Source organism: Chanodichthys erythropterus, chromosome 5, assembly GCF_024489055.1.
Source record: "Chanodichthys erythropterus isolate Z2021 chromosome 5, ASM2448905v1, whole genome shotgun sequence".
Classification (NCBI taxonomy): domain Eukaryota; kingdom Metazoa; phylum Chordata; class Actinopteri; order Cypriniformes; family Xenocyprididae; genus Chanodichthys; species Chanodichthys erythropterus.
In genome coordinates this window covers 32,243,719-32,267,162 of record NC_090225.1, presented here as the reverse complement: position 1 = coordinate 32,267,162, position 23,444 = coordinate 32,243,719, and the positions used below count along the sequence as shown (strand labels likewise).

General features: G+C 40.1%; 1 protein-coding gene across 2 annotated transcripts in view; it reads right to left on the bottom strand.

Moving 5' to 3' along the window:
- Positions 1–23,444, bottom strand: part of LOC137020232 (inactive phospholipase D5) — a 28,563-nt gene that overhangs the window by 1,301 nt on the left and 3,818 nt on the right. Inside the window, exons 2-8 of one of the 2 annotated variants that reach the window (XM_067385497.1) lie at positions 14,785–14,921; positions 7,369–7,546; positions 7,083–7,191; positions 4,710–4,837; positions 2,368–2,565; positions 1,591–1,727; positions 1,263–1,431 (exon numbers count right to left, since the gene is read on the bottom strand). In XM_067385497.1, the coding sequence (XP_067241598.1) occupies positions 1,263–1,431; positions 1,591–1,727; positions 2,368–2,565; positions 4,710–4,837; positions 7,083–7,191; positions 7,369–7,546; positions 14,785–14,921 (1,056 nt within the window). Of the gene's footprint in view, positions 1–1,262; positions 1,432–1,590; positions 1,728–2,367; positions 2,566–4,709; positions 4,838–7,082; positions 7,192–7,368; positions 7,547–8,277; positions 8,673–14,784; positions 14,922–23,444 lie in introns of those variants that run through there. The other variant, XM_067385498.1, reaches the window with a different exon arrangement.

The window sequence follows — 23,444 nt, the reverse complement described above, 5'->3', positions numbered from 1 at the left end:
TAAACGGAAGTTTAATTAACCGATTGAGACGCACCCCAGTGGCCGGTGGTGATCCCTCCCTCTAGCTCTTGTTTGTTCCTGAATGAATTGTTTGATTTAATGAGTCAATCATAAAGAAGCTTGTCGCCACCTACTGGCATGAAGATGTAACCTGCTGAACAGCCTTGTGGGCAGCATTTGTTCTCGGTTTAAAGGGTTGCCCAAAAATGAAATTTCTGTCATTGCTCTCCCTCATGTCGTTTCACACCCGTAAGACCTTTGTTCATCTTCAGAACACAAATTAAGACATTTTTGATGAAATCCGAGAGAGACAGTAATATAATCAACACTTTCAAGGTCCAGAAAGGTACTAAAGACATCGTTAAAACAGTCATGTGACTGCAGTGGTTCAACCTTAATGTTATGAAGAGACGAGAATACTTTTTGTGCTCAAAAAACAAAACAAAATTAACTTTATTCAGCAATTTTTCCTCTTCCCTGTCATTGTTATGAAACTGACGCAGTTCAACGCTTCCGTGTTTACGTCAGTATTGGCTGAAGCTGGTCACATGATCAACACGAGGCATGCGTGTGACGCTGACGCAGGAGCCGGCCAACAATGAGTCGCCGTTCTGACGATGAACCTGGAGCGCTGGACGTAAACAACGAATGAGAATGACACAGAAGAGAAGAGATTGTTGAATAAAGTGGTTATTTTTCTTTGTTTTTGCGCACAAAAAGTATTCTTGTCTCTTCATAACATTAAGGTTGAAGCACTGCAGTCACATGACTGTTTTAACGATGTCTTTAGTACCTTTCTGGACCTTGAAAATGGTAATTTCGTTGCTTTCAATGGAGGATAAAAAATATAAATATCTTAATATCTTAATTTGTGTTCTTATGGGTGTGGAGCAACATGAGGGTGAGTAAATAATGACAGAATTTTAATTTTTGGGTGAACTAACCCTTTAAGTTTCTTAAACCAACATCACAGTCTGTTCACAAACATTAGCCTCTAGTTGCAAATTGCAAATCTCTTGTGTTTTTATTAATGAGATCATCAGCGATTAGTCGACATCAACTCAGCTTTAATCACATAACAGTCGACTTAAAAAAAAAAAACTGAGGTCGTTCAAACCCAAGCAAACAGTGAAGTCCCAGTGCTGTTGGACTCTCCACCTGTCAGCTTTGAAGATTGGTGTATAATGTAAAACAACGATTTCATCATAAATGAAGCCTTTGCCATGCACATCTCTGGTAATCTGTGATGAATGCGCACTCACCACCTCCACGGAGCAGTTGAGCGACTCTACACACAGCGCTTTCAGGGACCAGAGGAAGTTCAGCGTCAGCGGCTCAGTCTGCTCCCCGCAGCTTACTAACAGACGAACTCTGAGGTTTCTGCTCAGAATCAAGGCTTCTCGGAGCATGTTGTCAATGAGTGACCAGTACCTGTGAAAGTACATACTGCGATGAATGATGGTACGATCCCATTAGAACTAAATCTGATCCTCCCGCATGCTCATTCAACAGTAGCTTTTGATTTATGTCACAAATGTTTCATTATATTATAGCAGATGTGTTGGTCAGCCGTTGTTTGACAGGACTCACTTGGGTTGGCTGCGGTTCATCATTGGTAAATAGTCGGTTATGGAGATGTAGATAAATGTCTCGGCCTCCCGAATGACTCTTTTAATGGCCTCAGTGTCTTTCGTCCGGTGTTTTGGGCAGAAAAGATCTGGAGAACTCTAGCACAACAAAAAACCAACATAAATGCAATCATGATTGACGGTTTTAAGGATCTATTTCTCCTCCTTTATTGGTGTAACCCAATGTAGTCGACTTTATTCACTCCTAATATTTGCAGTTTTTTACATACAGTGAGGTTAGAAAAATCTCAGCTCAGGAAAACTATGATCAACACTGAGCTAAAGCTGAAGGTTACAGAATCTGCCGTTTTCAGTTCACGACCAGGAGAGCAGCCATGATTTATCATTCTCTCCTTTGAGATACATCACACGCCACAGTGAGGTATCTGATCAAGAGTGAAGCAGTAGCCGAACCTTCTTGTTCATTTTCTTCGAGGACGTCAGTGATTGAACAGGATATTAAAGGCAATGCAACCTTTAATCAATGGAGACCTGTATCTGTAAGTCTATAACAGCAAATCTCTCTTCCATAAACAGTGGCGAAAACAAACATCATTAATCTTGCTTTTCTAACCCCGTCTCTCTCCGCTCTATTTATACCGCAGGGTGCCTGTAGTCACAAACAGATAAAACATCATTACAGTGAAGATAATCAAATGAAGGATCATTTCTATGTACTGGGATTTTTTCCTGGCTTCCTCTAGAAATGAAAAATCGAAACACCTCTAAATCAACTCACAGAAATGTATGCTTCTGCTTTAGAGTCGTTCAGAGACAGCAGCAGGTTCTTGTCTCTGTTATTCAGTGCGTACAGTCTCTTGGACCATATCGAGGGCAGAAAGTCTTTATGTTGCAGTTGACAGTACAGGCTGAATATCCGGTGCAGGTCCAACGCCAGACAGCTGCAGTCATGAATGATGATGCCAAACTCCTTCATCTGTAAAAATAACACGTCACTCTCCAGACCACTGAAATACCACTAAACATGATGAAGAACATGACATATTACACAACTCCAGCATACAAACTACAAAATAGAGTTCGTTGGGACAAACTTTTATGTTGGCTTGACAAGGCCTTTTCTGAATGTTTGTAAGTGTTATAAGCTTGCTAGCATTTTTTATCATATTGTTAGCATGTCTTAAGGCCAGAACACACCAAGCCGACGAATTAGCGGAGACGAAAGCAGACTGCGGGGTTTGCTCACGTCGGCAGCGTCTGTGTCCAGAGTTGCCCTGCCACACCAAACCGACGCTAAACAGCCGACGGCCAAGCAGCACGTCAGTTCTGCGCCTGCGTGAGATGAAATGCCTTTCCGAAACAGCAGGCGGCAGTAGCTGAACAGCCAATCAGAATCATCAGATGGCCCGACAGATCGACGAGCTTCAACGGCGATTCAACATTTCAAATCGGCTGAAAAAAGGCCGGCGAGGACCAACTTCAGCCGACGGTGCGAACACACTGAGAAAACTTAGTCGGCCGACGAACAAAAACTGCATAGTGCACAAGTACATAGTGTGTAAGTGCATAGTGTATAGTGCGTCATTTGGGATGCAACTTTAGTACATTGCTAACATGAATTAGCATTGTTGCTAGCATGTCCTAATCTAGTTGCTAGGCTTTGCTAGTGATAGATACCTAGTGGATGTCTATTGTATAAAACTTTTGACCCAACAATGAAAGACTTTTCATAGCTTTGATTGTCCATTTAACAAAAATTGTAAGTCAGATTAGTTTGAAAAAATACAGCAGCCCGAGTCAAAACCGTCTGAAGGTCTGAGAGGAGTCTGGTGGTTAGTTTTAAAGCTCTAGGAGGAGATACTGATGACTCAGAAGAAGAAGCTTGTCAAGCCAACATAATAATCAAGTGGACTAAATAAACTGAGTAAAGCAACATGTAGAAGTGGAGTGAATTCAAAAAACGTACTTGTTTTTAAAGCATTAGTTCAACCAAAAGTGAAATTTCTGTCATTAATTACTGTCCCTCATGTGGTTCCACACCCGTAAGACCTTCGTTTATCTTCATTAAACTGAGGTTAAGCTACTGGAGTCACATGGATTACTTTAATAATGTCTTTCCTCTTCTGAACCTTGAGTGCATAAATTGCGTCACTCCCAATGGAGGGACAGAAAGCTCTCAGACTTCATCAAAAATTTCTTAATTTGTGTTCTGAAGATGAACGAAGGTCTTACGGGTGTGGAACGACATGAGGGTGAGTAATTAATGACATCATTTTCATTTTTCGGTGAACTAACCCTTTAATGCTACTTACTACTACCCTGCTGAGGGTGATATGTAAGGCAAATGTAACAATAAACAATGCAACTAAAGTATTTTTTATATATATATATATATATATATATATATATATATATATATATATTAACTAGTATTCATACCACCGTCAGCAGAGACAGAGCTGTACAGTTCAGCTTCAGTGCAGGAAACTGGTTCAACGGTCTACTTGCACTGAGCTTCGTGATGCACTTCTGTTTTGAAACAGTACATCTCATTTATTTCCGGTTATGTATAATTTCAATTTGCTGTAGTCATCGAGTTGACTAAACAGCACCTAAAATGAGTGTCTGGATGAAGATTTAAAAATCTGGACATTTTCAGAGACAGGAGAAGAGATATTCTGATGATAACTGTGTGAAGAATTTTCCAAACTCAACGGAGCATGAAGTTTTAATCTGAGAAAGCAGTGGCTGGTAAACTATATATATTTATTACTCAGAATGCACAGTTGGGAAGAACACATATTTCTAGGAACATTTCAGCAGGTTCAAGATAATTCCTGTTAATGCAGAGAACATGATTCATTGTTTTAATGAACTGGCTGTCATAAAATGTAGTAATAATCTGCGTTCTCATGTATGTTGGTGCGCTGAATGCTGTAGAATGAGGAAGTAGTTGTGCAAGAGTCCATTATGGTGCAAAACAGGGTTATGTTCCAATTACAGCATAATCAACAATATTCAACATCAAAACAAAACAAAGGCCTTATTCAGGTTTGTATTGCTTTAATATCCAGACTATTGGTGTCTAAACACAGGTTCATTTATAGAGTTCTTCTTTACCGTAGAGAGTGACCTCCAGTCCATGATGGCACTTCCCACGTACATGTGCTCCCTGTCCACCACCCAGAAGGAGGAGTTCAGCTGGCCTCTAGTGAGGGCTGTCATGTTCAGGTAACGCACGTCTGCACCTGATTGGTCAAAGAACAAACAGTCACTCTGTTGAATAACCAATAGCGATCATTCTCAAATTTTTCACACAAGGTGCCATCAAGTGCATGTGTTCATTTCATGGCTGTGAGTGATAAACGTATGTGGCGTCAAGTGTAACCTGCCTAATTTCATGACCTGAATGAATCGCATGACACAAAATACAGACTATTTCATGACTAAACGGTTATACTTTAATGACTTTTAAAGCATTTTTTAATTAATTACTGGATAAGCCCAAAAATTGAGCATCATGTCATAGACCCAATAATCACATAGTTATATTGAACCTGGCAAAATGCACAAGTATTACTGACCAATCAAATGCACAGACCCAGAAGAGAACAGTCATGTGACAGACATCCAGCAGGTCTGAGTGTTTCAGTGTGGTTGATATGACCCATCTTTCCATCTCAATTTAATTCATGCAAATCCACTGAGAAGCTTCCAGTTCTTCCTGAGCCCGTTTCACCAGCTGATGTTCTGGTTCCTGTTCCTGCTGTGGTTTCAGCTTTTCATTTGCTAACCTCACCGCACTCATAACTAAGACTCATAGGCTGCCAGCTAGAGCACTTTCAGTCAGTGTACACTATGATCCCTCATACCCTGTTGCTCGCTTTTGAATGTTTAGTGTTCAAACCAACAGCACTGCTTCTCGCTCAACCGAAGCCTTTGTTACATTTAAGGAGGTAAATGTGATTCTTTCCCCCAGTCCCAGAGTACCTCGGCTCAGTTTGTCCTGGTTTCCCATTCCAAATATTCAAATAAACCAATTTTTCTGTCACACTGTGATACTATTCAAATAACCAATTACATCTAGTGCCGCTTTGGGCTTCCATTAGCACCTTTCAGTTTCTTTGACTTCTTTGATATGTTGCACAAGAAGGAAATTACTTTTATCGTGATTCTGAATCTCCACAACCATCCCAAGTCAATGTCCTCCTGGATCTCCACCTCAGTACGACGGTGCCCACACTCAAAATATGTTACGAGCCCAGTACAACTGAGCAACCTTGTGGTGGGTCTGTGTGGGTCCTAACACACCAGTATAGTGATGGGGACACTATACTGACAAAAAGCACCGTCCTTCGGATGAGACGTTAAACCGAGGTCCTGACTCTCTGTGGTCATTAAAAATCCCAGAATGTCCTTCGAAAAGAGTAGGGGTGTAACCCCGACATCCTGGCCAAACTTGCCCATTGGCCTCTGTCCATCATGGCCTCCTAACCATCCCTATACACTGATTGGCTTCCTCACTCTGTCTCCTCTCTACCAATAAGCTGGTGTGTGGTGGGCGTACTGGCGCAATATGGCTGCCGTCGCATCATCCAGGTGGATGCTGCACATTGGTGATGGTTGAGGAGATTCCCCCTTCAATATGTAAAGCGCTTTGAGTGCCCAGAAAAGCGCTATATAATGTAAGGATTATTATTATTATTATTTACAGCTGCATCACAGCATAGCTCTTGGCCTTTCGGTACACACTCTTCTCCCCTGCCTGTCATACTCCCATCTAGAAAGGCTGGGAAGCCATTTATCATTAGAACTTGATGTCATGACTCCACTTTGATTCCTTGAGTGCTGCTGAAACTCCAATGATCTTCCTGACTCTCCTGCCCTCCAGACTCTCCATCAATTCCCTCTTCCTCAAGTCCCTGGGGTCTATTCCTAAGACTCCAGTTATTCCCCAAAACCTCAAGTGTTCCCTCTCACAGCGTCTCCTCTGAGGCCTAGTTATCTTTCCCAAGTCAGTTACTTCTCCCAAGCCTCCAGTAGTCCCAGTTCCCAGAGTGTCCAGGAGTCCTTTCTAGGGTTTCAAAGCCTGTTGTTTGACCTGTCTATCTTGAGTAGATGAGGGCCAGAGAGAATCTGAACAGGATTCTGAGATGTGGAAACCCTGGAAGTGGACTCAAAAACAATTGGTACTCACTTTTGTTCCTCTATTAAATTTCTTTTGGTTTATTTGCAATGTTTTATGTCCTGTGGACTTGATTGTAGGTTTACTAATTAGAGTGTTTCCTATTCATGTAGAGTTATTACCTAGTTCTGGCATGAAACAGATGGCGCAGGCTGTCTCATTTGCCAATTTCTATTACCATACCAATCTCCCGAGAGTTGTCATGACAGAATTAAATTCCTGTGCCTTTGCTTCTTGGGTCCAAACAGAAAGAGTCTTACGAGATTGTATTGCTAGACAGTGGATGCCAAACAACATGATATACTTACCTCTCTGAGCCAGTGCCTTGAGCTCTGGGGAATCAGTCAGTCCACTGGCCACTCTCAAACTGACCGACCGAGACCGCAAACTCATCAACTGATGGAATAAGATCTGACCCTGAGGATGACAGAAGAAACAGCTACATTTAAATCAGGTCATGTTGGGACTAATCCAACTCTCTTTAGGAGAAACCCAATGTTCTACATTCAGTCATTGTTCATTTATCTGCATCACCAAGAAAGTTCATAGACATAATCAGTAAATGTGTTGAAACTGCAGTATGTTGATTGTTACCTGTTTGGCCTGAGGAACATCTGATTCAGACTTGGTGGAGTTCAGTGCCCACCATGGTGACACAATCTCAACGGATCGACGCGCTCGATCCAGCAGCTCGTGAAGACCAGCGGTCAGTGAAACTGTGTCCTTGTATGGAATGGACAGATCTTCTGGAATGTTCTCCACAAGCACAAAACTGAGAACGCAAGATAATCTACATTCAGCTGAAGGCATATTGTAGTACTGCATAACTTTCCCTCTAATTATGAGATGTAGCCCTTTACCCAGGTATGGAGATTTGCAACAATACATGCTAATATTTGTCAGATGTTTTTGTTATTTTATTTTGCACAGGGTTATGTGGGTGTGTGCTATAATATCTGGTTGTCAAGTTGAGATAATACTGTTTCCGGGTCCAAACCTCCAATTGAGAATACTAGATCTCAACAGCCATTTGAATCAGGAACATGTTTTTTGGTAGTAATATAGGTGTATATGAGCACTGTTTGCTTTTGGGATCTGGAGGAGCGTTTGGACCCGTCAGACAGGTGTGGATAATGGATTGCCACTATGTGCACAAAATTTCATTGCAACACCTCCTAGATTTGACTAGATTACAAAGTCACATGTTTATTTATCATCCTGACAGTGATTCAGCACAATAAATCTTTATCTGGCTGCAACAGACAGTCAGATCACAAAGACATGGAATACACAGATCAATATGAGAAACAAAACACCTTGATGACAAGACACAGCAGGCCTACAAACACAACAGAGGTCGGCATATACTGTACACTAATGGAAATAAGTGCAATGATACAGTAACAGAGTGAACAATGATAATGAATACACCCATACATACATAACTGTATGTATTATGGTGGCTTGCCAGCATTGCCTTAAGCAAGTGCCCAGGTCACGTACGTGGGCTTGAGAAGTGAAGAAATCAGTTGCGTCATTCGCTATTTGGCAAAATCCGGTGGGAGATCCAAGGAAAGGTGGAGCCCCTGTAAAGTCAACATGTCCTCCTAAATGACACCAATGCCTCAGTTTCATTACCTCTAAATTAAAATCTGATTTGAATCTAATTTAAAGCACAATGGTTACATGAAACAGTGTGAATTTGTTTATTAAAAGTACTATAGAACTGAATTACAGATTTCCCTCCATAATGAAAACAAATTCATGTAAAACTCATGACCATGGCTGTCAATTTCAGAAATAAACAATGCACAGTGTTATCCAAATCTTTCCCGAATGCAAAGTAATGGCAGAGAATAGATACTAATGCAAACAGGACGAGCAGAATTCACAGGAGAGTTGTGGTGGTCTGGTGGTTAAGCATGTTGGCTGTTCAAGGTCCCAGGTTCACTTCAGGAAAGGAGATTTAGTGCGGTCTCTCCTGAGCATTACCACATCACTCCAACACTTAAAGCATCATCAGAGGCTCACGAGGGGTTTAACTTCTGTCTCGTACTGGAAGGGTCCTCAGATGAGAAGAAGCCTCTGCTAATGTCTTTTCTGCTGCTAAATCATGTAGATTTGATCACGGTTCCTCTCATGTTACAGTATATTGAGTCTGTGTAACAGAATATCTTAAAAGGTCACATTACCCGCACGCTGTCCAACACTAAATAGCTCCGAATCAATACTCTCTCTAACTCACATCTTTACAAACCCTTATAATTAAGACCACACAAGTTAAAAAAGAATTGTGTGCCGTGAGTGTAGCTCACAGTCTCAGGCCTTTTTTGAAATACAACAGCTATTAATATTATGTTTGTGATTTCGTTTGGTGCCCCTAGTGGTGCATCAGTGGCAAACTAGACTGCTTTGATGAATTCCATTCAAATCTTTACAAAGTTATAACTTCAGACCAGCCCTGCGTCCCAATGCTCGTACTATCCATCCTAAATAGTATGTGAGATTAAAATAAGTGTGTCCCAAAGCATAGTATGTTGAAAAGAGTATGCCAAAAGTCCCCGGATGGTCTACTATTTCCGGTAGATTTTCGAAGGGTGGATCCGTGCACACTATAAAGGCTAAAGGGGGTCGCACACCGGACGCGTAGCTCGGCGCCGCGCAGCGCCGCGCCACGTCTTTAAAATTCGAACGCATTCTATGAGAGTACGCACACCGGCGGCGACATTCGGCGCCTGTCCGCGGCGCCCAGCAACGACTCAGGAAGTTGTTCAAAATCCTGCCGCGCCACACAGAGCCATGTACATTGTTTTACATTAAATGTATATTATATTTCTCTCAAATCGTCGTTAATGTACATACTGACTTCACCCTGTGCTGCAAGATACATCAGTTTCACATTTTAAGTTTAACAGCTTGAATAAAGTCTAAAAATGTATAATAAATGTAGCATTTTCTTTCCTTTTGCTTTGTTGTGCCATTTTTCCATGTACACTAACCTCAGTGCGAAATATTAAAGCATAGGCATGTAACGTTTCCCTGTTGACGTAAAACACTCCAATTGTGCAGCTCTTCTATCAGGAGTCGAGTCAAAATTGAGCTCGCGCGTATATAATGTGCGCGGCCGGTGTGCGATACCTGTGAGTTGTCAGAGACGCGACGCTGCGCGGCGCCGAGCTTCGCGTCCGGTGTGCGACCCCCTTAATATTGCCCACAACACATTGCGCGTTGGACAAGGATTCAGTTCAGAACTACAAACACGAGTAAAAAGTGTTAAAAACTACAAAACATGGCGGATATGCACGATCAACGCTGAGAGGTTTAGTGACTAATAATCAGTTCAAACTGATAGAAAATACTTATTTATTGTTATCTGTGTTATTTTTCTGTAAATACCAATGTGAACTTTTATAAAGATCCGAATGGCCATTAACTTTTAAATGCATCATTATGCATTAATATGAGGACAGTTCTCCACATGAAAGACTCGCGACTGCAGATCAACGTGCTGCATTTCTCTCCGATACGGTAGGAAATTAGCTAAATGAAACGTGGAGGATGTAAGATGATTGACAGGCCAGTTTACGGTGACAGGATGCGACAGAGAGAAAAGACGCAACTGTATGACATGATAGTATGTCCCAAAGCTTGTCTACTGTTTTGCTACACACTCAAAAGTAAGTACTTTTTGTTCACAGAAAGAGTACATACTTTTAGGGTGTAGTATAAGTAGGCGAATTGGGATGCAGCACAAGTGTGCCACACACTTCCTGAAAAGTGAAGCCAACGCATTTCCATATCCCCCTGGTGGCTGGCTGCAGTATGGTTCATAAACCACGCCCTCTTTATGTAATTGAATGGGATGAGCAAAAACTAAAAAAATCCAATTACACCAAAGATGGTTTTAATTTTAAGGTAGTTTTTAGGTAATTTTAGTTAGTTCTTATCACACAGATGTATGTTCAAGTGTTCGTTTTTCCCAAAAAGTTAGTTATTTGATGCTATAAAAACGTGGTGTAACGTCATGATTGACAGCTGTGCTTATGATTGAGGGCAGGACCTTGATACGGTGGCTCTGAATGATGCCATTGGCAATGACCGTTTCTGGTATGAATCGGGCCGCACCTCCCCCTGACCCTTTGGGCATGCAAATCGGGCTCAGAATTGGGCTTAAAATCTTGAAGAGTGTGGCCAGTCTAAACAGGGCAAATTAGCATGAGACCGCAGTCCCATAAATGAAAGAACGCAGATGCATGTCCTGACTTTACCAAGTTAGACCCGTTCCTGGGTCAACATATTATGTTGAACATGGAACAACATTCCTGTCTGAAAATGTAATCATAACCATATCCCTACCCAAACCTAACCCTACCTATAACGTATCCCTAAAATCAGAGGGAAATGATAGCTGAATAACTACTGATATAGAAGCACCAAACCCTGGTTGTAAGCCTAACCTGTAAACTTGTCCCTCAAATCTGATTGGTTGACTGGAATGATGTTCCAGGTTCAACAAAGATGTTGATCCAGGAACATGTTGTGCTTGGTGAAATCAGGTTCTGCAACACAGATGCAGCAGCTCATTTCCATAATTACCAACATAATCTACCAAGAGTCAGCAAATTAACATAGAGTCGCAAATAAGCAGAGCCACTGATAATCAGCTGCGGCTAATCAACCAACAACACAGGCGAAGCACATTAAAAATAATGTGGCTTGGCAAACGATATGTCCGGATAACATCATCCTCTGCCATTGCAAATAAATGAACAGGAAAGGAGAAGAGTCTCTGTTTTCTGCTGTTCCTCGTCCTACAGCAACTATTGAAGCATGTCAAGTGCAAAATGGCTGAAGACATGCTTTTTTGGGCATTAAATAATGACACAAATGCCAGTAAACTGACTAGTTAACAGTAACTCATGTTACATGATTCATTTAAATACTCTCCTACCATAAATTTAGCGTCTGAAATGCAATATCCTACAAATGTATATGCGATAACCTTATCCGCACAAATATCTGTCCATGCCTTTTCAACGCTAATTTAAATTTTTGGCATCTGGCACTAATGATATTCAAGCTGACCTTTCTTATTATAAGATTTTCACTGAGAATGAACAATGTGAAGAGTCCATCATAAGTCATACAGTTGAATGTCTAGCATTGAAGGTTCATAGCCTTGGATTCGATTTGGTGAATTGCAGAGGTCAGTTTTATGACTGAATTTCTTCTATGGAACATACTGTATGCATATTTATGTATATATTTATAATTGTATATTTACTATTCATACATAATGTTTTTTTCATTGGGTATAGAAAACACTAGGTATGTGCAAGATATAGATACATCTTGCCATTGGATCTATTCCAATGCATTTTTAAAAATACCTTCCCATTAAAGTCTTTGTAATCTATGTGATGGAGAGCCAGAGGTGAATTATGCAGGTGTTTCACACCACTACATTTACATACACTTTTCTGTGACTGAATTACGAGTGAGGAACACCAGTGATTTGCAGTTCACAATGCCAAGTTTCAGGAATGCGTCAGATTAATACACAAGCTAGAGCAGAAGTGACATGCCAAAGAAAAGTGAAGAATTTTTCCCTCAGTTGCAGTCCGTTTGAAATTTCAGAAGAATGATGTGAATTTGCTGACCACAGCAGAACTTCTGGAGTCACCACACTGTAAATAAAGCTGATGTGACAGTCTTGGATGTTGTTCTTCAGTCTCTCTTTCCTGATGTTTGTGTTGAACTGTGCATCTTTCTAAACCTTCTGTTTCCTAAACTGGGACGTATTAAAAGCAAACTGGAAACAAAAATCACACAGAGGCGTCTTGTGTCCCTGTGCAAGTTGATAACAGATTTCAAGAGAACGCAATGACATTGTGGATGATTTTGCTTAAGTGAAAGGGAAAAATAATTTCATTTAAAATAAATGTTCAGATCACATATTTTCAGGAGGTAGGTAAAGGTAACAGAACTTATGAGTATATTTAGAAAAGTTGTGTGCAAACTGTTTTTTTGCATACTGATGATGTGACGGGTTGTGCATGTAAAACACCATGGCATTAAAGACCAACAAAAGGTCTGACTAACATTTTTTAAAGTTTAAACTCCAGTCATAGTCATTTAGTGACCGTTGCAGGTGTTTACTGAGGTTTAAACCCCCATAATTCATCAGTTCTTCCATGTGTCCTCTCAGCAACAGTGTGTCCAACAACAGAAATAACACTCAAGATATAATGCGTAATGCCTCATAATCATGCTAACTTCAAAAAGCCGGCTCTGCATGCAGAGATTTAAAGAAAACTCAAATGTGAAAATATCCACAGCGACCTGCATGTATAAGTTTTAGAAAACTGCTTCCCACACAACATTGAAGTTTATATATATTCTCTATATGATATGTTGCTTGTCATGCATTGCAAATGAATAGTGGCATGTTATTAACAACATTATCATTATTATACTTAATTTTCCTGAACATATGCACATATGTCATAACATAAATCTCTGTCAGTGGTGTATGAGATGGGTTTCCCCCAAATGAGGTGATGATTGGATTTCGGAGGTGCTGGATCCGGTTCCACAAATGAAGCCCTGCGTGTGACATTAAAGATTACTGGGCATAAAGGGAGACCAGATCTACGTTGAGTTTTGAGTTTGTTTTCTGTCATTGCTGTTTTCCTGCCTGTCTGAGTTCGTCAGTAGTTACTATGGTTACTCATTTGATTAGTCATTCTGTTCAGCTGTGGACTAATTAGTTCCCTTTGCTTTTTCCCTGTATAACGTTTCTGTTTCATTAGTGAGCCGTCTGCTCTCATCAGTGTATACGTGTTGTTGCGAATTACTTGCCTTCATCTGCGTTTACCCTGTGGATTATATATTAGAGACTTTATATGTGATTCATCTTCAACCCGATCGTGACAGTTTGCATGGCTGACTTTGGACGGAGATTTGGATGAGATTTGCAAAGCAAAAAGTCCTATTTTATAATCCATCAAATAATCCATATTACATACAAAACAGCACAAATATTACAAATTATGACATTAAAAAGAGCGCAAGTCACTCGTATTTCTTAAGGAACACTGCCCAACAGCGACACCCGCAGGTGAAGTTACAGAGGAGTCATGCCTCCCTTTGCTCTCATAGGAAACCATAGAAAATCATCAGACCCCCGGCGTGCGGTGGGTTTTGTGGGGGGTAATTGAGAATGAATGGGGGAAAGTCATGTGAGAGGAGGCGATGTCTCCATCGCGCTATGATTGGATGTAATTGGTTATTATTGAATATGATTGGTTTGTGTGATAAACCCCGCCTCTTGTTGACGTGCGTGTTCCGCGCGTCACTTTGACTGAACAAATGATGGGAAGAGTAGTTGAAAAGTAAACAGATCACCCAGTTAGATATCACCGCTTTATGTCACGTCAAAGTCAAACTTGAAATGGACTGAAAGCTTGATGACTGCGTTTTTTTTTTTTTAGTGCAATCAGCTTGATGAAATTAAAAATACAATTCGTGTCTGTGACGGACGGTGTTTACGGAGCATGACTGATGATCCAAAATATCCTAAGTTGACTATTAAAAAGAAAAACATCAATACACAAATAAAATATATTGTTTAAATTATTATTGCCTTTAGTTACTATTTTGGAATGAATGTAGAAATGCTTGAAACACTTGATGCTTGATGAGAGATTGACTTGGTTTGTTAAATAGCACATTTATTAGGCTACAATACATTGTTAATGAATTTACATTAATTCATAAATAAATAAAAAATGTGTCTTCTCATTTCAGAACACCACTGACATATTCGAAATGGGTCACTTTTAAAAGAAGATGGTTGTCAAAAAATCGAATATAGTCAACAAATCATAATTGGGCATCAAGAGCTGCAGTGTAAAAGCGGCCTTAGATTAAATGCATCAATCCAGTTTTTCAGACTATTTAGCCAGACTCGTTGTCATTTGTCAGGTCGGAGGGGAGAGTTTTACTTACCGGCAGGTGCGGCTACACGAGTCTTCAGTGATGCCGTCCTCATCATCGCCCCACACATCTACAGCAGAGAATATTAATGCTATCAGGACAGCACAGCAGCACACCAGCGCAAAGATCACAATGCATTTGTGCTGAGACTGCAAGAAACAAGAGGAAGAAGCAAAGACACTCATTCAGAGGTAAAGTTTAGACATGAGCAGTTTTTTGGACACGAAAAAACTGCAATATCGCAGTATAGCTGCAATACAACTGCTGTTGAACTTCAATGTACTGCAGTTGTACTGTGATTATACTTCATTATACTGCAAATCTATGATTGTGCTTAATTATACTGCATTTTTACTACTTTGTACTGCAGTTGTACTTCAGAATACTGCAGATCTTTTTTGTAAGGGTTGTTTTAGAGTCAAACATCAAAGCCTGGCCATGTGCAGAAGGAATCAATTCAGTTCATCCATGCTGCACTACAAGAGTAAAAGAGTGGTTAGAGTCCAAAATCTACTTGCTGTTGTGCAGTTATAGTGAAGATGGGAATTATTAGTTCACTGGTCAGTACTGTGAGAAGTCTTAGACAATCGTTTTAAAGAGATGCTATTATGCCTTTGTTCAAAGTCTTGATGTTGTTTTTGTCTCTACTAGAACAGGTTTTCCTGCTTGAATGTTGATTATTTTCCTCATATTCTCCATTGTTCAGCTCCTCTCTTCCCAGTCTGTCAGTAACGCTCTGTTTAGTTCCTGTCTCTATGAAGCCCCGCCTTCTGTAAAGCACAGTGTGCTCTGATTGGTCGGCTGGAGCAGTGTGTTGTGATTGGTGTTTGGGAAATGTCCCGCCCCTTTCCATAACCGCCAGTTTCAACACACTACTAACTAACTCAACCAGGCCCCGCCCCTTTATTCTGCGTATGAATTATTTAAATGAGGAATATTGTGAAGAAAACTCAAGATGGAGGCGTTTCAGGAGTTCAGAAACACTTTGCAGAGCTTTTTCATGCTCAAACAGCAACATTACAAACTAAAGAAAGATGAACATGGAGAAAAGCAGAAGAGGTCCTCTTTAAGATGGTTAGTGTGAATGTGTGTGAGTGATGTAAGAGTCCAGCCATACAGTTTTCATTGCAAGGGAACTTGGGTTCAAATCACAAAAGGAAAACAAGCAAAACTTTGACAGCCAGTGATCATTCACACTTGTGTTCCATGGGATGAAAGTCATACAAGTTTCCTGGGACATGTGAGACGGGAGCGAAAATTCAGTGGAAGGTGTAACCTGATTGGACAGAGAAGATTTGTGAACCCTGCTGCAAAATCCAGCATTGCTGATCACCAGCATGGGATGCTAGTTGTTGGTCTGCTCGTCTCCATCATGGGATGCTGGTGTGCTGGTGGACCAGCATATGTTGTGATATGATTCCAGCAAGACCACAACAAAGCTTGCGTTTATGTTAAAAGTTGGTGAAGTCTGGTTGAAGTCGCCATTATGGTGATTAGTGTCCAATTATGTGACTTTTAGTTCGGCACTTGGCCCTTGACTTTGGCTGAATTAATTCTCTTTCAGCAATTTACTACAATATCTCGTGATCCTGACTGCAATAACATACCTTTTACTATGTACACTTTTTGGGATCAGTGACTGAAAGCTGGATTTTGACAAAGGGGTTCCTAAATGACCATTAAAGTCTTTAAAAACTGCAACTTTCAATTCTGAGCTTTTATTATCAATAGCTCTTTCTTATTCATTCAGACAGCGGGCCTACTCACACTCCACCAGTTAGACCAGCACTATACCAGCATAAACCAGCCTGGACCGGCATGGAATTCATGCTGGTTTATGCTGGATTTTTCAACAGGGAAAGAATGATTTAGACAAAGAGATTGTCTCAATCATCTCCCTCAGTTTTGAACGTTATCATGGAGGCGCTGGTCAGGATCCTGATCAATACACATCGGGACACCGATTACCCTGTTTGCAGTGACATAATCATGCAGTCGTGTAATGAAATATAATTTATCAACAGGCAGTTCAGGGGGTATTCCAGAAAGCAGGCTATGCGACATACCCTGGGTAAGTTTATGGATAAGTAAATAGTAAACTTACTCACTGAACATAAGCTATCAGTTGCAGTCATGATACTGATATGATAAAAAAATACACAGATGGGCATAACAACAGCACTGATTAAGTGACTTTGAAATAATCGAATGGAAATGAAAAAACTTGGATGGTTCATATTTGGGCACCAAAATTATGTGACACTAAACAAGGCTGCATAAATAAAGTGGAGAGAAGACCAACCCAAGCTCAAATTAGCATGTATTTACACTGAGGAAAACAGTGATATATAACAACATACAATAAACATTCCAACAGATGGATATAGTGTATATAAGAAAACAAAATCCTGTTAACAAACCAAATGTTCCCAAAAGTTCATATTTAGTTTCTAAGACCTTATGGTTCAAGCAAAACAGACTAGGACCCAAAAATCATACCTTGACAGAGGATATACTGTATTATTATAAGATGAGCAAAGAATGTTCTGTCATGTAAATAAGAATCAAATCATTTTAGTGCAGTCCTTCGAATAATTGGGAATTGAGTGATCAACAGTGTACAATGTGACGCTAAGATCTAACGTGAATAAAATTACAGCCAGCTCAGTGTCAACAGCTACTAAATAATTTACAAATTTTAAGAGCGCTCTGTGTGCTGTGACCGGCTCTAAATACTCAGTGAAATTTGTCCAGGGTGTCATTATCTAACAGTATATTTGACAACCACTGCTTGTTTAAGACAACACCATTAATTAATAAATGTAATGACAATCAAGTCTTTCAGAAATCAAGGAGGAATAGGAGTGAATGTCAGTTTCAGTTACACTTTATTTTGATGGTCCCCTTTCGACATTTAGAGATCGCCACAATCCTGAGAAGAAATACTCTATGATTATGGCAGTGTCTTCTTGTGTCCTATCAGAGCAGAGGAATGGAATTAATCCAGTCTTAAATCCATATCAGGTTTTCCTGAGACCTACAGAGCTGAGGCTGCTACAGAAGGAAATCTCAGTTTAACACTTACTGTACAAAATAATCTGACCTCCCACCCAACACAACCAGAGCACTGTACGATTCAATAACGACGGGCTTGGTAAAAGGAGACCGTCTGTCTCAAAGCAGGTTATTGATTGTAAGCTGGAAGCTCATGATCAATAAGTCAATTAAACCTGCATTAGCCAGACATGGGATCCAGCTGAACTCCGTTGGCAGGCCGCAAACTCCGGTGCCCACGTCACAAAATCACCGCTGTGGAACATGTGCAGAATTCACGGCTGTCAAGAGAGGAAGGTCTGTAGCACAGATTTTACTCGCCCTCTCTGTGACGATTTCACATTCAGTAACATATTATCACATTATACACGTCATAGAATTTCACTACAAACATGACAAAAACATAAATAATCCATCATAAAGAAATAATTCGACTGATATATTAAGTTAAAATTCATAAAAAGCATTCCATCCCCGACAAATCTAGCCCAGCATGTAAATTGTTTTTGGTTACTGTCTTAGTGTGTTTGCTAAGCTTGTTTTAAAACAAGAGGAAAGAAAATAAATATTTATTAATATCAGAGACCAAATAAGACTCAGGACTGTTCTTTGCCTTCAGCATATTTTCTGTGTGTAGTGGCACACTGCTGCAGTGCTCATGCAGAACAGCCTCAAGGCCTTGAGCGATGATGTGGAGTTCAGTGCTCCATAATTCTGATCCCATCCTAGTGCTCATGAAGCTAATGAGGCATCTAAGTAGTGTCTTTGCATGCATTAACCTTGAACAGGAGAGCATTACAAGCAACCCTGTTCTTACTCCCACAGCGTCCAATACTGCCACATGTCCAAGAGCTCTGCCGCTATACACAGTTTGTTTACCGGTGGATCAGGAGACTGATGCAGAGGAGGTGGAGTCCAAGGTGGAGCCAGAGGAATGAAGGACCAGAGCAAAATTGCAGGCTCAGAGGACCAAGGCGGAGTTGGGGGCATCAGAAGACTGAGGAGGAGCCAGTGGGACTGAGAACCATGGAGAAACTGGAGGGATGGAGGACTCAGGAGGAGCCAGAGGATCGACAAACCAAGGCAAAGTCAGAAGGATGAGGAATCCCGGTGAAGCCAAGATCAGAGAGTAATGTTGGAGTTATGAGCCTGAAGGGTCCAGGTGGAGCCAGGGGGTTAGAACTATTGGGCTCTAAATCAGAAGACCGTGGTGGAACTGGCCAGCCAGGAGACCATGGTCATGCCGGTAGATGGCTGACCAGGAGGATGAGGAGGAGCCAGGGGACTGGAGAGAACAAGCGAGTCAATGCTGGGCAGGACCAGCGGAAGAGGGAGGATCACAGACAGAACCAGGGAATCCTGTAAGGCGGATGGCACTAACGGAGAAGCAAGAAATTCTAGGGAGGGCACAAGGGTGGGAGGCAGCTCCAGGAATATCAGACCGGTGGGCACTGGCTCCAGGTCGGATAGCTTTTCTGGCTGGGGGTCTGTGGTACACTCTGGGTCCATGATGGCCATCCTCAGACAGGCAAAATTTTGTCAAGGCATTGACCCTGAAATGGAAAAAAACACACTGAAGGAATTGTTGGGGTTCAGCCCACATGTGGTCCTCGAGGGAACAATCACACTGGGTGAGGAGGAGGATCTATACTGCTGCTAGATCCATTGGTGGGTCTGTTCCTTTGTCACAGTTGGGTTGCAGGCAAGGAGAGATGAAGTGTGGATCTACTGGCAAAGCAGTATATTACATGAAAACACAAACAATCTAGAACACAGAATAAAATGCAGGAGTACACCAACCAAACCTTACATACATGAGCACGGAAAAGAACTGAACTAAACAAAGGGCATAAATACATAAGGAGGTATAAAACAAGGAACTGATAGGGCTAATCAATTAGAGCAGTTGTCATGTCATGTATTAACAGCTGCACAGTGTTTTCATCCACACAGTATTTTTATTTCTGTTACAAATATTCAAATGATCACAGAATTACGGGGATAAAAGTTTATAGTTCAGATAAACACTAATGTCTATGTTATCGATAAAAATAGAGCAAATCAGTTTTTGAAAGAGACTTGGTGCTGAAAACGACACATTTATCAATTACATTGTTTCACCACCAGCTGGCGACAAGTGAGTGTTGAATCAACATTCAACAGATTCTTTCAAATACACTGATTCATCCACTAATGAAACGAGAATTTATGAGCGAGTCATTGAATCATACATCCAAACAGATAAAAAAAAAAAATTAATTTAAATATATTTAAAATAGACTGCAGCAATTATTATTTTGTCAGAACATCTAGTAAATTACGTTATTTGGTTAAATTCAAACATTTTTTTTTCAATAATTATTGATACTGATCAGTATGGAACATTATATAGTGATAATTTTTTTAGCTGTATCGCCCAGCCCTAACACCAATTATGCATTTTTATCTTTATCTTTCCTTTAGTGTATAATATAGCTATTTGGGCATGTACATGATATGCAAAGTTCACAAGAAAGAGAGTTAAAGAAAACGCTGCACCGGAACTGCCTGAAACACCTTGTTTATACACTCAAAAAAATAACTCTTTGAACGAACATCATGGAAAGGATTTCCACATGATTAAGTTGCTTTATTTCAGCATTATGCAATTCTGTTATTCCAATTTAATGTACTTATGTTGGGACAACTTAATTTATTAAGGTTGATTCAACTTATTTACTATGGTTGGGCACAGCTTAATTTAATAGTGTCAGCCCAACTAATTTGCAATGTTTTGGAAAATAAATAAAAAGCAATAAATAAATAAATAATAAATTGTTTTCATAAATATTGATTTTTACAATTAATTCTTCTTGTTTAATTTTGTGATTTATATAACTTTTGTGATGTTCTGTGTTAGAAATGTAGATGTAATACTGGATTCATCCTAAATTGCCTTAACCAAAAACATTGTAAAGCCTAAATTGATCATAAGTCCATTGGTGGCAATGGTTTTACAATCAACATAGGCTTACAATGCTTTTGGGAAATGCAACCCAGAGCACTATCTCATCTTCCTAAAAACTGCTTAAAATAACACTTTATTTCAACATTTACACTCCTATTTCAGCCCCTTTGCAAAGCATGATGGGAAGTGAAAATCCTGTTTGATTGAGTCCTGGTTGGGTTTACTTGATTGAAACGTTTTATTCCAATATGAAAACATCAAGTTAAGTCAAAGAGTAATCATTTCGCGTCAATTTAACATGAATCAATCGTATTTAAACCAGAAACCTGACACGATGGTGTTGAATCAAAATAAATTGTTTAAATAAAATGAACAGCATCAAAAAATCTTTTTTTTGAGTGTAGTCCTTCCATTAGTTCCTTTCTCACATCACCATGTCACACATTTGTATAATGCCCACCTGCTGGCTACTTTGGCCGACCCACAAACAAAGGTAGTCATAGACCAGGAAGGGTTAGTGTTGGGTTAAGGCCCTGATATATTTCAAGCGTAATTGAAGAAAGGTGTGACATCATTTCAAACTAAATCTGGCCAAAACAATGTTTGTTTTGAATTCTTTTCAGTAGTTTGAAACAGTTCATCAAAGTGACTCTTGTGGAAAACTTCGCTTTGGCTCTAAAACACCTTCTAACTGCCATTGGTCTATGATGATTACGCAATAGGAGGGTGTGTTCTGGGTCTCCACCTTCATTTCCTCACACGGTCCGTTGAGGTCAGACACGAGTGAAAACATGAACACACTGATGAGCTGCTTTATAGGTGAAATAAAAATTATAATCGAAATTCTGATTCCTGAAATTTAAGAACATTGCAACACTGACGCTGGTTTTTCCTGTTTAATACTTAAGCTGCTTTGAAACAATCTGTGTTGTATAAATCACAATATAAATAAGCGTGACTTCACTTGACTGGAGTGCTGAATAGCAGAGCTGATGTAAACATATCCACATCTCTACAATCAGATGCTTTCTTAACTGCTCTTTTCCCATCATTTTTGTTGTGTGTTTGCTCTGAGATTCGACTCAATTGACTTCAGAACTGGGTCGGTCTGTCAGGTCCTGTCTGAGACTGGTTCCGGTATTAAAGGGTTAGTTCACCCAAAAATGAAAATGATGTCATTAATGACTCACCCTCATGTCGTTCCAAACCCGTCAGACGGTGCGCCCGAGCTTCGTTTACAGTCTGAGGGAGACGCACGCTTTATTCAAGCTATTCTACATTGTTTGTATTTTGGTATTGCTATATTTTTTAAAATGGTGCGTAAGTGTGCATGTCGCGGATGTCCTAATCGCCAAAAACAACCACGGCAACGTAAAAGTGCATTACCAACACCGACAGATGAAAGGATTCAATGGAATCAATTCAATGGAAAGGATTCCGGAAGAGAAGACAATTCTGAATAAAGTCGTAGTTTTTGTTATTTTTGGACCAAAATGTATGTTAGATGCTTCAAAAACTTCTAACTAACCCACTGATGTCACATGGACTACTTTGATGATGTTTTTATTACCTTTCTGGACATGGACAGTATACCGTACAAACATTTTCAATGGAGGGACAGAAAGCTCTCTGACTAAACCTAAAATATCTTAAACTGTGTTCCGAATATGAACGGAGGTCTTACGGGTTTGGAACGACATGAGGGTGAGTCATTAATGACATAATTTTCATTTTTGGGTGAACTAACCCTTTAAGCAGCAGGGAATACTATGTTACACTGAGTACCTACAGCTCCAGCCATTACATCATATCCTGTGGTGTTCCTCAAGGCTCAGTGTTGGGTCCTCTCTTATTTAACCTATACATGCTTCCTTTAGCTGGTGTAATTAATCAGTACAATATTTCCTTTCTCCAGTATGCAGATGAACTCCATCTTTCACTTGCATCAGATGCCCACAATTAAATTTCCACCCTACTGGACAGCATAGAGAGCATAAAACTGTGGATGTCGCAGAACTTTCTACAGCTTAACAAAGATAAGAGAGAGCTACTTGTTATCTGTAATGGCGCAGGGAGGGTCTATTGCTCCATATCTTGACTCTCTATCACTAAAAGCCTAGTAATCAGGTCAAGAACTTCAAATCATGTTTGACAGTGATGTTACTAAAAGTTTGACAGCAGTGTTACTAAAACAGCATATTGTCACTTCAGAAACCTCTCCAAAGTACATGCATTTGCTACATCTAGACTTGACTACTGCAATATGGGTTTTGCTGGGTTACCAAAGAGCTCTTTTAAACACTTACAAAGAGTGCAGAATAAAACTAGAAATCACATTACTCAGATCCCTTCACTGGAATTGAATGAAAGATCCTCTTATTAGTTTCTAAATGTCTTGATGCTACTGTCCCAATATATCTTTCTAATTTGCTAAATAAATATACACCAGCAAGATCACTTCAAACATCCAATAGTAACTTGTTGGTTGTACCAAAAACACAGATAAATATTAGTGAGTCAGTCTTTAGTCATTTCAGTCCCAAGCTACAGAACTCTCAACCTACGAGCAGAGTATCCGAGTCCGTTTATAATACACCGCTTAAGGCTTCTTTTTGCGATAAGTCACGTAAAAAAAAAAATCAGGGGTCGCGGTTTGCATGTTGGTTTTTTT